Genomic DNA, 17,077 nt, shown 5'->3' with positions numbered 1-17,077 from the left:
CCGAAGTCAGCACTGAGCTGAGCTGGATACAATCTCCAGACCTGCATCTGTAATGCATATATCATCAATTCACAACAACGCAGTAATTCTAAAGGATGCTGTCAGTTGTCACATATACGTGCATAAACTTGCAATAGTAAGTCAATATCTATTTTTGAGATTGCGATCCATGCGAGAAGTGCGTGGCGTCATGACCACTTGCTCTGGAAGACACCATCAATCGTAGCTATTGGCTTTGGCACAGGCTCCACATTTCGAAGGAACCGGACAAAAATCAGCTGTAACAAAATATATCGATAAAACGGAGACAACCACACATTGAGAACGACATATCTCCGGTGGCGAGCCTAGGAACCGCTGTCCATGTCACAACTAACTTCAGCTATCCTGGCAATTTCACGGCTTATAAATGGAGTTCATCGTCCACTACACACACATACGAACAAATGTGCCATATAGGTACATACGAATGTCAACAAAATGAAAATTTGTAACTCATTACGGAACAACTTCGAAGGACACGGCATGACGTCTCCAAACCTAACAACATTCGAACGACCTCCACAATGAAAAAAAGACTGTCTATAACGATTAACCCGCGCCCCACTGGGGGGGGGCTATTTCTAGCCCCCCCTCCCGTTTTTCTGCAATAACTTCCAAACCGCTTGACGAATCGACGCCAAACTTTCAGTACCTTCGGCTGCATCAATTTGACACCTTGTGTCAAAATTTGAACTTCGTAGCTACCATAGGTCGGCTGGAAATGACGTCAGAGTGACGTCATGTTCGTCCGATTTCGACGCAAAACATTGAACCACGGCAATCGCTCCCAAGAGCTCAGTTTTTAAGCTAGATCCAATTTCTTTGCATGAAAGAACTCAGAATTGACCGCGCTATCAAACTGCTATCTCGGATTTTCAAAATTTTGAAAATTTCGAAAATTTTATATAATAATATTCAAAATTTATATTTTTATATTTTTTTCAAAAAGTTTTTGACTTTTCGAAAAAACCGGAATATATGTGACAGAACGCATGATTATGACTAACTCTAGCAAGTTTTAGCTAAATATCTTCAAAAATGGCCAAGTTATACGCATTATTGCAAAAAATTCACAATTATTAATTTTTCAAATCAATTTTTCAGTACGTATTTGGCATCGTACACCAATATAAATGGCACCATCGTGTTCCTGAGCTCAAATTGCATCCAATAGACACCTTTTTTGTTGAAAAATTTCAACTTCAAAATTTGACCTTTTTTGACCTGAAAGTGACCTGACCTAAGCTAATTTCGACTCAAATGACCTTGAATGACACAGACGACATCAAATTCGAAATCTATGGCCTAAATGGACCATAAAACATGTGTCACGTGACCGACTCATGATATAATATTTTCGTGACCTGTGATGACCTGACCCTGACCTGAAAATCAAAGTACAAGTTTGGTACCCTCAAGGTATCTAGAGCATCTGTTCACGAGTGTGGAAACCAAAAATGAGCCTGATCTGACGTGTAAGACGGCGGCCAGAGCCCAAAATGTGAACAAGCCAAAGTGCTAATAATTTTTACTTTGACCTGACCTGTGACGTCATCGGTGACCTCGAGGTCAATGAAATTAGGTTTCGCTCGACAGTTTTTCCGGGGCTATCAGACGCCGTTTGAATTTTGACGATCGGCCCAGTAGTTTCGGAGTTAGGAGGGGGGGCTATGAATAGCCCCCCCCCCCCAGTAGGGCGTGTTATACACAGACCCCAGTGGGGCGCGGGTTAAGTAGCTATCCGGGAGGGAGAACGTACGGACAGCATTATAAGCAAAGACTAGCTCAATGAAATTAAGACCGAACACGGATTAAAGAATATGTTTGTAGACGATCGGGCGAACGAAAAAATCCGACATGTGTATGTAGTTTAGCATCAACACGACAGGAAAATATCGTGCCTGAAATTGTAAACGTTTGTCTGGATGTTGTCATGAGACTAGCTGAGCTTGTGTCCGGAAAAGAAACAAAGGATCAAACTCCCAGAGTTGTAAAGGGAAGACGGCGATGCATAACGATACATAGCGCGTAGTATAACACGCACAGTGCGGGGGAGTAGCAATAAATACAGTTAGTGCTCAGTGTGCAGAGTACAACACAGATAACGAGTCGATTGGGCCCAAAATTAAAGCCACAAGAGGTTCGGTCCGCACCACTGGCAGCATCCGACATCAGTGAGCTGCTGCCGCGGAACTGGAACAGAACGCGCCGACCGCGCCCGGGCCGGTCCCACACGGCGACCCCGCGGGCCAATCTCGGCTGAGAATATGTGACCATCACTAAATCCATCACAACCTAAATCATGCATAAACAAATCACCCGAACCGAGCTCCGTCGCTGTTCTCTGGTGCGCTCGCTCGGAACCCACCAACAGCGTCACTACACCTAACAACACCAACTGCCTCCACGTCCTGTCTGCGTCCGAATCGTACCACAGATATAACACAGATGCGCCACAGATAGGGGAGAACGGGGTCACTTGTAACATTTTTTGCATTTTATCATCTGGTGCAAACATGTTTGCAGTTATAAAGCTCTTTCTTTTATTTTCAGAAACTATGATGTTTTGTCTTTAAAATGCAGTTAAAACATTTCCGAAATAACTTCTTTTTCGGGTCAAAATTGTTGTCCGAAAAAGTCAATTCAGCTGTTACAATTCACCCCAGATACGGGGTCAAAAGTAACACCCCCCGGGGACAATTGTAACATGTTAATTTACAGGCTACAGCAACACAATTTTTTCCAAAACTTTGATTTAACAAAAGTATTGAACACTTGTTCATCTTCCCAGATTTGGTAGGGACGGTTCTTCTCAGGAAAAAAAGGCTTAAAACCTCGCACTTATACAGGGGTTGGATGGACCTCCTCTCCCTCGGTTTTTCGCAAATAAATCACGTAAAAAGCTGCTGATTGCGACAAAACTTACAGTTCTCTTAATTCTAGCAATGTTTCATCTCCCTTGAAAATTTGACGACTTCGACATAATGGCCACTGACCTATAACCTGTTACATTTGACCCCTGCAAAAATGTTACAATTGTCCCCGTCGCGCCTTGACATATTTTAGACGAAACTGGCGCAAAAAGATGTTGCATGTACAGCATTTAATGCTTTCAATTAATGGACAACAAGCCTGCCAACACTTACACAAAGTCTGAAGTCGATATCTTTTCAATGGCGGGAATGAGCTAATCAAATATAACGGTATAAAAATTTACAAAATGCTCCCAAAAACACATTACTGTGCACAGCCATCGACATACCCGGCACTTTCGCTTCAAACTCCGTTGAGAAAGGCAGCATAGAATTACGCATTTTCGGTCTGAACATCAGCTCATTCTATTGGTAAGTTTATGAATTATTAACACTGTTACAATTGCCCCGTGTTACATTTGACCCCGCTCTCCCCTACACAACGAACCACCGATACAGACACCGTCTTCAACAACAGCCTTCTCCGGAGGCACCCGCCAACACTGAGCTCTCCCGATGTGCATAAATATACAGCCGCCCGGGCCCGCGCGGCCCACGGAATCACCAGCCCTGACCAACGAGATTCTCCAGATCCCAGCGCGTCCACAGCCGTGCGGCGCGCCCCTCCCGATCAGCCCGTCCGCCGCAGCCGCCTCAGTGACTCTCACCCACCGTCCAGAGAGGACGCACACCGCCCCAGAGACCGACATCACAGGGTTAGACCCTCAGCCTGAGTCGCCCCCGCCGGGCTCATGTCATGGACCGTGAACATCACCCAAACCCAGCGCAGCTTGCTAAGCAAGCACCATACCTCAGCTGTGGAGTATCTGAACGCACCAATAGCGCGAGGAGTCTTTTCATGCATCACAATAGGGTCAAGTCCGAATATAAAACCGAAGTAAAAAGGCCAAAACTGTTGTAAATCCGATCTGGCGAGTGTTGTCTATGAAACCCTGTTCTGTTCTAAATGACATCTCGTTTCCGGCCGGATCAGTGTTGCTACTCACTGACCAAAGTATGCCACAGGCACGGCAAGACTTCACCTGGGGACCTACAGCTGTTTGTCGTACAGCGAACGTAGCCTACAACCGCCGTGAGCCCAGCCAGACCATACCTCGGCATTCATTGTAGCCTTGAGAACTTCGCTAACCTTGGTCGAGGAATGTCTGTCAAGACTCCAGCGTTGCGTCCACTCAAAGTCGGTAGAACGTTCACCTGCCATCGATAGAGCCAGGTAGAGCGACCACTACCAGCCGGTAGAACATCCACCAGCCGGTAGAACGACTGCCAGCCTTCGGTAAGATGATACTGGACGCTCAGGTGGTGAAGCCGAGCCGCGCCACGGCCATGTTGCGCCTCAGTCGCATGATCTCCCGGTAGATGTCGATCACGGAGCCTTTGACCATGCCTCGCTCGATGTAGCGCAGGTAGTTGAGGAAGTCGCAAACGGCCGTTATCTGAGCGGAAGAACGACGCAAATGTGTTACTATAGGGTTAGCCAGTTGACAATTCAATGGTATTCGGCAGTTTGTACCAAAATATGCTTTCGAATAGAAAATCTTTGAGAGAAATGCACCTCAGTTACAACTAAACATCGTCAAAACCAGATTCGTAAATAAATTACGACTTATCATCTTTCGATGTGACAGATTGGATGGTCCTACATCCGGAAGTACGGATTGGTTAGAACTGACTCAGAAACGGTGTTAAAAAAGCCGAGGTCACGCTGTTTGACAATTGAGCCCACATCCAAGCCTCTCACAAAACGACTGCAGAACAGGGAGAGCCGCCATCCTCAGACGGCGTTTACAACCTTCATTCCACCCACTTCCACCCCAGACTCGCCCCGGCAGCCAAATCGACTCTGTTATTTCAAGACGACCCCCCAGGCTCGGTTGTCAGTAATACGCACCCGGTTTCGGCAGATCTGCGAGATGTCCATCCATCCCGTCTCGCCGGGCAGTTTCATCCGGTACCGGCAGGTGCGGTGGACGTTGAGCAGCGCACACCGTCTGGAATCGTCACTGCTAACAGCGCACAGAGGCCGGCACAGCCGTCACTGGGGGGCGGCGAGGCACGGGGACCCGGCGGCACGGGGCAGGCGGCCGCCAACGGTACACAACACACAGAGGTACATACGTACACACATACATACAGCGAATTGGCGACAGGCAGCGTGAATAAATCAGCGTCAATTGACCATTACACATCTTCGCAGGCAGACCAAACAGATAGTTCATGAAGCTTATGTGTGCAAAGCTTGGAGCTCATGTGAGGATCACGATGCAAAAATTAACAATTACAGCCAAACGAGCAAAAACACAATTGCAATTTCTATAGATAAATGCACATGGAAAGCCATAGAGTTCTACAAATTCAATTTATACCATATCAATGATAAGCTGCCATCAATGAAGTCGATAAACATGTTGCAGGCGAATGTCAAGAAGATAATGCATTCATTGATCAATTGAAAACAAAAATATTCTCTCAATGATACACAAAAAGAAAACAAAATGACAGTGATAGCAAAGAACATCAAAACACAGATAATAAAATGCACATTGCACGGCTTCAGTGCTAGGTACGCTACTGCTATGAAATCATTAGGACAGCCAGCACCACGTTCCCCGATAAAAATATTTCTGAAGGTATTTCGTAGGAGTTGCTTTGGAGTATTTTCAAGGATGTCTTCCGAACGAGGGCTAGGTTTTGGAAACACTTGATGTACATTTAGGCGCCAGTTCATCAAAAACACGATTTTGCTATAACAAGTTATGTCCCCCAACCCACAATCCGAGTGCGAACGCTTTGAATGGTCCTTTTGTCAAGACAGGTATCCTTAACCTTGTCTCTCCCCTCAGTCCAACATGCTGCCGCACCCACCCCATTACGTAGCGCCCCGCCCGGCGCCCCTACCTGGGAAAGTTGGGGCCGCGCAGGCCGGAGGACACCTCCTCTATGCAGACCGAGTTCTGCAGCACCGCCGACGTCACCTTCTCGGTCAGCTGCGGCGTGGCGAAGCGCAGGCACGGCTCGATGTCCTCGCGGTAGACGTCCCGCACGAACGGCGCCGTCAGCTCCACGGAGGGCGACTCACGCCAGGCGGAGACCTCCGACAGCAGCCGCGGGTCCACCTGTGGCGGGAGAAAAATTGAGTGCCGAATTGACCACGTGGTAAATCTTACACGGTCTGTCATAGTGACACGGCCGTCCTAGTGTGTACTGTGCAGCAGTCGCGGGTCCAACTGTGGCGGGCGAGCACACTGTACACGGTGACAGGTGATTGTGTGCGGCGCGGCGGTAAACAAGGAGAAAAGGCCACCTGCCGTGATAGAAAACATGAGCTACCCAAAAATATCGATTGTAGAGTGTAATGAGAATTCATGATGGCTACATACCTGCTTTTCTATTAATCTGGACACAATGTTACGGACTTCCGAACTTAGTTTCCGTACACCCGTTTAAAATACGTTACGAACCTCAAAGGTACCTTTATTCGTACATCGTACAACTTACCTTAGACAACCCTTATTCATTAAGGCCTCTTATCCTCCTGCCCTCGTGGACATCACTGACCTCGTCAATGTGCTCCGGGGCGGCCAGATGCTGCGGCGGCGAGCGGGCCGGTGACGAGGGAGGAGACGCGTCCGGACGCGTCAGCTCCTGGTTCGACGGAGACCGGTGGTGGCCCTTCTTCCAGATCTTGATACCTGAGGACATGGACGGCGAGAGTACTTTAGGCAGAAAGCAGGGATGTATAAACTTCGTAATGATAAGCTTATTATCTGACTAGCAAAAGTACATCCATACATCCATTCATTCATCCGTTCAACCATTCGTCGTGCCTATTCAATGTTATATGTAGCCATACACATCGATCTCGGTAAGCCGATTCGAGCTTTTTTTTTTGTTGGGTTAGGCCCTTTCGGTCCAATTGGGACCATTTCAGAACCGGGAGGATGATAGGATATAGGGGGAGACATTGGTCTGGGCAGGCACCCTAGTGAGTCGCCGGGGCTGAGCCCGTCCAAATGGACAGGCCGACCAGCCCCAAGGCACTCACTGCACCCGGCTACGGGGTGCGCTCCCTCGGGAGCAGCGATGCCGCTCCAAGGGAACAGCCCGCATGAGATAAAGTTGCCTGTCCAGCCCGGAGGGGGCTGCAGAGTGGAGGAGAGGGATTTCTGTATCCTGAGGATAGAAGCATGGAACGGTGGGCTGCACTCGCCACTGCCAGTCGCCACCCTTTCCGGAGCGGCGGTTACCCGTCCGGCCGCTCACCGTTGGACTTTCCCAGGTCGATCTGGGGGTGCAGGTGGGCGTTCGGTCGGCTCGGGGTAGACGTGATGACCAGCGTCTTCAGCGCAGCCACCTCCGCCTGCAACACGTCAATCTTCATCGTGGCCTCCTGGAGAGCCTTCTCGGCGGCGGCCTGCTTCTCGTTGGCCGCCAGCACCATCTTGTGGGCCTCCTGGGAAACGGTAGTTCGCAGGTCAGACACCAGACGCGATAACGTCGGCACGGTATGGTCCATGCAGTGATCTTTGTTGGCAACTTAGAACTGAGTCGTCCATCGGTTGGTTTTATATATTCTGACCCTCACTGAACACACGGAGAAGGACCGGGAGGTAAACCAGTCGGTTGACACGCATCGGCGGGTACGTGATGATGGAGCACTTTGCTCCCCGAGGCCTCGGGGAGACGCTGTCCCCACGTGAAGGGGGCTCCGTTGACAGTGCCAGAAGACGCGGCGAACCGCCGCCGGACCCCCCGAGCGAGGACACGGCGCTGCCCTTCAAACCGTGCTTCCGGCGGGTCAGTCAGTGGATGGCCAAGGAGGCGGGTCTAGCGGACCTCCCACGGGAACCGCTGGCCCTGGTCCCGGAACAGCCGCCGTGGACCAACCCAGCAGACGCGGTCACCTTCCGCCTCTTCCTCCCGCGCGCCACCAGAAGAGACGACCCACCCGCCGTGAGGAAAGCTGCCGCCCTCGAGGCCATAGCCATGGTCAACCCGGACTGCACCATCTGGTCCGACGGCTCCGCCAAGTCCGGCACCAGGGACGGAGGCGGCGGTGCGCTGATCCAGCTGCACCGGGAGAACCGCGAAGTGGAGACATTGGTGCCGGCGGGCTCGGTCTGCAGCAGTATGCGGGCCGAACTCGCAGCGATGTTGGCGGCGTTCACCTGTCTGCTGGCACAACCGGGGGAGACCAGGAGCCGCATCAAGACATGTCTGCTGTGCACCGACTCCCTCTCCGGCCTTCAGCTACTCCAACGCGGACCGGAGGCCCAGCAGCTGGTCCTCGCCGAGCGCGTCTGGGCCGCGATGGACTCACTGGGGGAACAGAACACGGCCATCATCCTCCATTGGGTCCCAGGCCATGCCGACATCGCCGGCAACGAGGCGGCAGACAGGCTGGCTAACCGTGCGGCGGCCGAGTGTGCCCAATCGGAGACGCCCATCGATCTGGCCAGCGCCCGAACCGCCATACGGCAGCGCGCCAGGGAAATGCAGGCTACGCGTGCACACCGGCACCCGCACCCCCAGCCCACGCCTGGACTCCAAGACCTCCCGCGCTGGGGGCAAGTGACCGTGTCGCAGTTGCGGACCGGCTACTGCCCCCTGGCACGAGCGACGCTCCACCGCCTGGAGCTCACCCCGGACCCTCTCTGCCGGGAGTGCGGTGCCGAGGACACCGTTCGCCACCTTCTCACCGAGTGCCCAGCATTCGCCACCACGAGACGCCGGCTCTGGGGGGACCCCTGCCATCCCTTGACGAGGTCCTCTCCGGGCCGGCCGGCAAGATAGTCGACTACATTCGGCGGGTGGGGCGGTCCGAGCCGCCGCTCGACCAGCCCCCGTCCGACGCGCCTGCGGGCGCGTCCACGTGACGTGCGGCAAAGAAAGAAAGAAGGTAAACCAGTGGTATTTGATACTAATGCATTAACAACACTGGTGTGCACCCACTGCGAGCACCCAACTAAATTACGTAACTTCTATTATTGACGGTCACGGAAAGTATATAAATTATTCATACTCATGAAAGAACAGCTTCATGTTCCTTTGCACGATCGTGTGTGAACATGTAAATCAATTTTACCACAAATAGCAATCCGCCTGCTTACAAGTGACAGAGCTGACAGGGAAAGGCTTTCACAATTCACACACTTCAAAGGATTCGCCAGATTCCCTACCGAAATTCAAACTCACTACCATGAAAAGTTTCGACGGCCATCATGGTTGACCTGTGCAGTCTCATTAAGTATATGATCTTGGTGACATACATCACCAAGTTGTTGGTGCATGACATAAGGCACTAAGTTATCGACAATATAAGGTAAGATACATATCCAGCGAAAAGCCTTTACCCCTACAGGTCACCTGATGAGTGTTCAGTCCGGCTAGCCACGCCCCTGTCCCCGGACGCCAAACCCATCTGAGTGGCGTGCGTGACGGTTAATAACGGCGAGCGTCACACTGGCACGCTGCCGGCGCCGCCCCTGCATACCTATCTGTCAGCACAATGACAGGAAGCCTACAGCCCGTGCAGCGAAGGTCATGGCAGCCGCCGAAGCCACCCCGGCTGTCCGGGAGAAAAACCTTGCAGCGCCAAAGCGTAGGGCTTCCGAGGAGACCGGGTCAGCGATCGAGAATTGCCCTTCCCCTCCCCCGACAGGAAAACAGACGCGACATCGACGGTGCCAGGCACGAGGACAGCGTGCTGAAGCTCAGGAATGAGCCTCGCCGAAACAAATAAACAACGTGACGCGGCCGGCAAAAATCCGGATCCTCGGCGTTAATGTTCACGGGGAGGTGTCAGGCCCTCGGTGTTACATGACGACTGTGAAAGAATAAACCAGACCTTGATGTTGAAATAATGTGGCGTTGGCGATTTAAAGAATGTGTTAAATGTATACATAGGCCAACAGAGCAAACACGGTATGAATCGTCTGATGACGTATAAACTGCTGGCCGAGGGAGAACGTTTATAAAAAAACGCACCGGAACTATTGGAACATTTAAGAAACGAATATGGCGATCCTGTTTGTGTTTGAGATGAGCTTGTCGCCTGGATTGCCATCTTTGCCTGCCTGTTTTCGCGCTTAGCGAGACTAAAATGTCGTTATGTTTTGTATATTTAATTGCATTGTTGGGCTTCATGGCACAGCCTTATAAAAAGTGTATTTAAATCGTTAATTGAATATCCCAATATGCATTGAAACTCAACTAAAGGTGCAAAACGATACGAGTTAGATTAATTCACTGTCATCGTACAAGTTGTCGGTTGTAGATACTAATAGCACTCGACAGTTGATCAGTATCGCAAACTGGAACAGCCAGAGACCCTTCTTTTTACGCTAGCCTGGTGGCGTGTTTGTTTATCCAAAGTTTTACCTGGATATTCAGCACTTACGGTGCAGTACATAAATGGCGAATTCACGGAAATGGGCGATGGCATGCAGATTATCAGGTATGATTCACGGCATCCAGTTTCCGTGAGGAACAGTGTGCTCGGCTAGCGACCCTGTCTCGGTGCAAGAACGAGAATGTCGCCCACCGGCGGAGCGCGCTCGACAGCGGACACTCCCGTTCCTTCGACCCACACGCGACCTTCAGACTCCAGTCCGCACGGAGGAAATATCTCTCCGGAGGCAACGCCAGATATAATCGGGATAAAAACGTAATCCCATTCATCGGGACCACGATACACAGCATCCACTACCGCCCATTTAGAAACGTGGACACATGAGGGCGAAAGGGTTTGATTGAGAGAAACGGTGTGTTGAGTAGCAAACAGCCGGAAACTTATCGAACTACTGATCATAACATAATCCGTTCTTGTCATAAGCTTAGCCGAACATGCACGGTCCTATCTCGTGTAGGAAGCAATCGTTGTATTTACTTTGACGAGGCATAAAGTGCCGATATCGAATATCAAGCCGGAGTTCATCGTGGGCTAACAGACGTTTACAGTCTGTCCCACTCACTGGCTGCGGCTACTCTCCTAACAAGGATCACTCACGTCAGTAGTTTCATGTATCGAGCGCTGGAATCAGAGTCCGACACAAATTTCAGTTCCTGAATGCTGTTGATTAGTTTAGCCGTTCGACCGCATCAACACTTTGAGCCCAACACCATCTGAGCTATGGGATACCCAGATGAGATTTTGAGGTATTAGCAATGCTGAATATTATGCTATAACAACGCAAGACCCCTTTCCCCCGCACCCCGCCACCTACCTGGAACAGGCTGGCGGTCAGCTCCTCCATTTCCGCCTCGATCTCGTTGCGGATCCGATTCAGCTTGGCCACCTCCTCGTCCTTGAGCTTGAGCTCCTGCTGGGCGGCTCCGAGCTCGCGCTCCAGCTCCTGCAGTTTGTCGAGGCCGCGGACGCGCGGCGCGGCGCCGGCCGTCCAGTCGCCGCCGGCGGCCGGTCCGTCCTCCTCCAGGCTCAGCTCCACCAGCGAGACGTGGCTGACGGCCGGAGACGGAGCCAGCGGCGCCACGCGGCTGTGCCGGCCGTCCGGGGCGTCCTCCGGCGCGTCAGCAGCGGCGGCGGCGGGTTTGACGGCCTCTGGCGGCGGCTCCGGCTCCGACGGAGCTGACGCCTCATCAGAGCCCAACATGTTCTGCTGCAAGGTGGAGAAGTGTCACAAGCACTGGGGTTAATACCATGATTGATGTAATGAAAGACAAGATGAAAGAATGCTCTGTGAGGAGACCAGTGTTTGGTGAAGGAAAACATGTAATACATAGGCATTATGTAACATCCAGATCCATTCATTGAGAAACTTGAATGATGACATGAGCCCAGACCTAAGAACCTAATTATCTTCAATCACTCTCTGCTTGGCTACTTGCTAATCTGCTCAAATTTGCATGAATGAATATACAAACTGAGAGAATATTACTGTAACTTTCAAACCAAATTCCAGCACAAAAAAAAACTAACTGAATTGTGCATCAGCCAAATTGACAATGCATGCAATGATGATAATGACATGTTCATAAACTCTAAGTGTATGCAATTAGTAATGGCAATTTGCTCACTTACTGGTGCAAAAGAAAACACACAAGTTTCACAATTTTAAAAATGAATACCATCTTCATTACCATTTTACTGTTTACATAAAAATATCTGAATCACTACAGGAAACTTAAATAATTAGGGTAGCAGGTTGATTTAAAGGGACCCTCCCACCTTAACATTAGTTTTGAGTTGAGATAGCCAAGTTTGCGGCCAGGCTCAGAAACCACCATTTATCCTGGTCGCAACCCCCGCAGCTTTATGGTGTTCAAGAAATTTCTTCCCTTTACTTGCAGGGTGGGACCAGCGTGGTCCCTATCTCTTAACCATTACGGGAGTCTGATGACGTCATCAGGCTTTCGAACGTCCGTTAAATGTTTGACTAAAACGTTTTGTAGCACGCTGTGGTATATGCTGCTTTGCGCGCAAAAAATGCCGTACTTTCAAATAAAGTCGGTAGGAACAGCGGAGATCCCAAAAAGTAAACAAAAGTAAAAGTCTAATATCTTGAAACCGGTGAATATTTTTCAGGGCCTATTTTAACATGTTAACTGGGGGGGCAAATGCCCCCGCACTCAACAGAATTGCCCCCCTAGTCGTCGAGATTTGCCCACTATAAAAATGGGCATAAAGGAACAGGGTGACAAACATACTACGTAACTACTGTGACTTGTTTTGCAATGGATGTCAAATGAGTCAGTCTGTAAGTAATGACCAGTGGTGTACCTATCTAAGGGTGGGTCATATGGGTCATGACCCCCCACCCTCTTGGGGCCCGGGGACACCACAGGCCTGCCAGGGGCACCACCGGCCTGTCAGGGGCACCACAGGCCTGTTGGGAGCACCATCAACCTAGCAAGAGCACCATAGGTCTGCCAGGGGCACCACAGACCTGCCAGGGGCCCCACCGGCCTCGCAGGGGCACCACCTTGGGCCTGTCAGGGGTACCACCACAGGCCCGCCAGGGGCACCATAGGCCTGCCAGAGGCACCATAGGCCTAGCAAGGGCGCCACGGACCTGTCAGGGGCACCAGAGGCCTAGTATGGACACCACATGCCTGGCAGGGACACCACCGGCCTCGCAGGGACTGGGACACCTTGGGCCTGTTAGTGGCACCACGTGCCTGTCGGGGACACTCCAGGCTTGTCAGGAGCACCACAGTCCTGTCAGGGCCCAGGGGCACCACCGGCCTCACGTGGACACCACCGGCCTCGCAAAGGCATCATGGGCCTGTCAGGGGCACCACGGGCCTGTCGTTGGAACTTCAGGCTTGTCAGGGGCACCACAGTTCTTTCAGATGCACCGGCGGCCTAGCACCATGGCACCATGTTTGGCCGAGGTCGCGATTCGGCATATGTCGCCTCGCATTAGCCGCGCGTTTGCAGTCTTTTCGTGGTTTCAAACGTTCAAACATGGGATATGATGTTGCTCCCATGCATTAGGGTGGGTGTCAAGATCACCGGAAGGTCAGGTCAGATCATTTACCTTTGATGACCTCGGTTCACATTTTCGAGTTTTATATGTTTCCAGGCTAGTTTTTAGAGCTGAATTCGAATTAAGCAACCATTTGACCATTTACGCCGTAGTTTTGGTGCCTTCGTAACATGTTACGAAGCTGTCAGAGGCGGTTGCCACCTACTACGAATACCCGGCAAAACCCTTACTGGTTGACCTGACCTGACCTGACCTGGCCTAAATGCATGAAGACATCATCTATGATCATAACTAACATGATATTCGTGATCAGCACCCCGAAAAACCATAGCAGCCACTCTTTACGACGCTCTAACAGGTCCCGATTTTCCCGACTTTTGGGTCAATGACCTGACCTGGAAGGTCAACCGATGACCTAGGACCTTAAAATTGGGTATAATCGGCTTCCTTTCATCACGGGCAACACGGTCGTTTTTTCCGCGAAGCTCTAGCTCGATCAGGGGCGAAACGGCAAGGGGGAGGGTCCAACGGACCCCCCCCCCCATACGCTCCCTACTGGAAACACCAATACGGGCGAGGGTTTTAATGGACTATTAAAGACAATTTTCCAGGTTGCCCCCCCAGTCAAATTCCCTTAAAATAGGCTCTGATATTTTTCGATGAAATTTGGTAGATATTCGTTTTTGCTCTTTCTAAACCGAGCGACATCACTTTCATGCCAATTCATTAACTTTTTTGAAGGTGGGAGGGTCCCTTTAAACCAACCTGTTTTAAATCATCAGTTGCAATGCACAAAACTGGAGGGGATAATTCCTCCTCTGTTCTGTGTAGTAAGGAGAGGACTATACACCAGCTGTGGCGCTGCCTACACCCCATATCAGTAGGCGGAACTATGGTCATGAGTACCCAAATATAGGAACGTTCCCATTTTTGGGAACGGAGTTCCCAAATATGGGAACGGGCGTTCCCATTTATGGGAACGGAAGGTAATTTTTCGGCCGTTCGCCCACTAAAACTCATTAGTGCATCACGTCTCAAAAAAGTGCACGCTAATTTAAGTATCTACTAAGTCTCTATAAAATTATCTTTAATCTGACCGTTGCACAAGGAAATTGACCGTCGAATGATATTTTTAATGATTTTTTGAAATGACGGAATGGTGAAAACATGGGTTATACTACATTTAACTTGCAATTTTAAGGAAAATGAAGCGTTTTTTACATTTTGAGGTCAATTATAATAATTTTCGCCTGGTTATGAAGTTTCATACTAGCGACACCAGATGCTGATATATGCAAGCGAACACGCGGACAGTCCGGGGGTAATATTGGTGACATTTGGTGTCGGGGCGCACGACCGCATGGAACGTCAGTGATTTTACCGAACTACTGTTGTAAACTCAGTTTCAGTGGTTTACAATTATTCAGCTGTATTATATCATCCCAGATAGACATATTTTATTTGGATGCTAGCTGTTTAGAGCTGTTTTATAAGGAGCGTCATGAGCGTGGTTTTTGTCTTCCGTGTTTCTAAGCGTGATCGTTTTGGGGGAATTTCTCTTATATAGGTCGCTCTGTGTGGCTTATTTATAATTTTTATGCTGATTTCGATCATTCCTCGTGCCCATCCTACCAGGCCTTTTGCCACTTACACTCATTAAGAAAGGAAAAAACTAGATTTTCATTGGGACTAGGTGTTTTGAGGGTGTAACATATTCAGCGTTCCCATTTTTGGATACTTCCTTGTGCTCGTCAACTATCGGTGATAAACAGACAGGTGCTTGACATGTCTCCACCCTCGGCGCGGACGGTGGATATAGGTATGGAAGACCTTGTTGAACATCGCTGAGCGTTGTGAATTACGTAATCCTGCAGAGGGGGGCGTGCCCGCTGCGAGATCGACGGGAATAAAAGCGCAGAAGACCGGGCGAAACATGCGACGGTCTTGCCGGAAAGGTCATCTGATGATTGTTGCGTTAACAATAATTTGCGGCGTTGGACGTGATGCTTGTTAATGAAAAGAGCCTCTGAAAGGCGTCGGTGAAATCGTTCCCAATTTTGGGTACGCCGTTCCCATAATAAGGAACGCTTGCAGCGCCAGTGTATGAGAGCGTTCCCAAATTTGGGCTCGCGGCCCGGATGATGGACTGCTTTAGAAATAGGGGAACGATTTGAAACTACGATGGGCCTTACAATATCAAACTCTTTCGCAACAATATTGAGACAAATATCAGGTGGCTCACGATAGTTATATATTTTTTGGACATCATTTAACGGTTCTTTTTCTTGTTTTAAATAATGCCTACATGGCGTTCCCATATTTGGGTTTATCGTTCCCAAACATGGGAACGAAAATGCGTTCCCGAAAATGGGTACGCTTGACCATAGTTCCGCCTACTGATATAAGAAAACTTAGGTACAAGCTTTGATTAAAGCAATTTGCCATACCAGTTCAAGTTAATGTATCAAATAGCTTGCATTTCAAGCAGTAAATTTCTTCTAGGTACTTAAATTTGAAGTGAAATATATCAAATTGAAAAAAATTCTAATTGTTTTCATCCCATATTGACATGAAATCAAAGCTTTTGTTGCAATATAAATTTGTACATCTGGATCAGGATGCACAGCTGTTTATTCTTAGAGCACTTTGATGGGCTTGCGGATGAGAAAGGTCAAGATTTAGGAGCATTGATAAAAATGCTGGCAATTGAGACCCCATGGATAATTGGGAAACCTGGAAATTTATGTGCGCACTTAGTTAGTCTGGAGCTCAAAAGGCAAGTAGTAGGTCAAGATAGCAGGCCCATATTGCTATGACAGAAGGTTCCCACAAACTTAGGACAAGGAGTCAGGGGAGAAAGTGCCAATTCAGATTGGAAAGTTGGTCTTAGATTGGCAACATGATTGCTGGCATGAACAAAGAACCTTTGACAGACGCAGAAACAACAAATTGAAACAAAAAGCTTACCTTAAGGTGGGTAACTTAAGTGAATATTATAACACGCTGTCCACCCCAGGCCACGGAAAATCAAACTAGAACCGTCGTCAACCCAAGCGAGCGCATCGAACCGTGGGATCTCAAGGCTGAGGGCTGACCACAACGCATTTGTTTTGGTCGGCTGTTCACAGCGCGCTGTAATTACTGCGCCACTTTCGCCCCAAAAAAATGATGCCAGACACTGAATCTGGCAGCGCAGCGTTGAGAAGTATTGCAAAAGTCTACATTTCTCCCGGTAAATCTCAGGACCTGTCAGTTTCAGGCATATAGGGGTATATAGGGGTATATTTCAGGTATATAGGGCCTTGGTTTCAGGCAGGTGGTGGTTCCAGTAACAAATGATCATAAAAGTAATAAATGATGGTTACAGTAAAAAATGATGTGTTTGGACATCACAAGATACCTATAAGAAAAGAAACTGAAGTCGCGCATATACGATCGAGAGCGTCGGGGACTGGGAGAAGTCATTTCATGAACAGTTCCTTGGCCAGGTTCCATCCCACCCATCCCACAATTGTTCCTACCCACTCATCCTTCCGTAAAATGTCATGGAACCGTCAGTTAAATGCTTCAAATATGACAATGTTTCAGACAGCG

General features: G+C 49.5%; 1 protein-coding gene across 2 annotated transcripts; it reads right to left on the bottom strand.

The window, feature by feature from the left end:
• Positions 1 to 3,517: 3,517 nt before the first annotated feature.
• Positions 3,518 to 16,571, bottom strand: LOC122393065 (guanine nucleotide exchange factor for Rab-3A-like). 2 transcript variants are annotated; one of them, XM_043388663.1, is made up of 7 exons: positions 16,451 to 16,571; positions 11,261 to 11,653; positions 7,299 to 7,488; positions 6,594 to 6,727; positions 5,934 to 6,151; positions 4,927 to 5,041; positions 3,518 to 4,471 (listed from the first exon to the last, which is right to left on the bottom strand). In XM_043388663.1, exons 2-7 carry the CDS (start codon positions 11,645 to 11,647, stop codon positions 4,331 to 4,333), a joined length of 1,185 nt encoding a protein of 394 aa, XP_043244598.1. In that variant the 5' UTR covers positions 11,648 to 11,653; positions 16,451 to 16,571; the 3' UTR covers positions 3,518 to 4,330. The 2 variants fall into 2 exon arrangements, with proteins under 2 accessions (XP_043244598.1, XP_043244599.1); XM_043388664.1 differs by having other exon boundaries at positions 4,329 to 4,471; positions 11,261 to 11,650; positions 16,451 to 16,546.
• Between the last annotated feature and the right edge of the window lie 506 nt (positions 16,572 to 17,077).

This window comes from Amphibalanus amphitrite, unplaced genomic scaffold (genome assembly GCF_019059575.1).
Source record: "Amphibalanus amphitrite isolate SeventyFive unplaced genomic scaffold, NRLGWU_Aamphi_draft 000514F_arrow, whole genome shotgun sequence".
Taxonomy (NCBI): Eukaryota; Metazoa; Arthropoda; class Thecostraca; order Balanomorpha; family Balanidae; genus Amphibalanus; species Amphibalanus amphitrite.
Note: the sequence above shows the minus strand (reverse complement) of the source record. Positions and strands in the feature narration are given on the sequence as shown.

What these genes read in the sequence shown, in the direction of transcription:
- LOC122393065 (XM_043388663.1), bottom strand. Translation starts at nt 11,647, where the DNA reads ATGTTGGGCTCTGATGAGGCGTCAGCTCCGTCGGAGCCGGAGCCGCCG. An exon ending in TGACCGCCAGCCTGTTCCAG is followed by an intron (nt 7,489 to 11,260) that starts GTAGGTGGCGGG and finishes ACCGTTTCCCAG; the next exon opens with GAGGCCCACAAGATGGTGCT. An exon ending in CGACCTGGGAAAGTCCAACG is followed by an intron (nt 6,728 to 7,298) that starts GTGAGCGGCCGG and finishes CCATGTCCTCAG; the next exon opens with GTATCAAGATCTGGAAGAAG.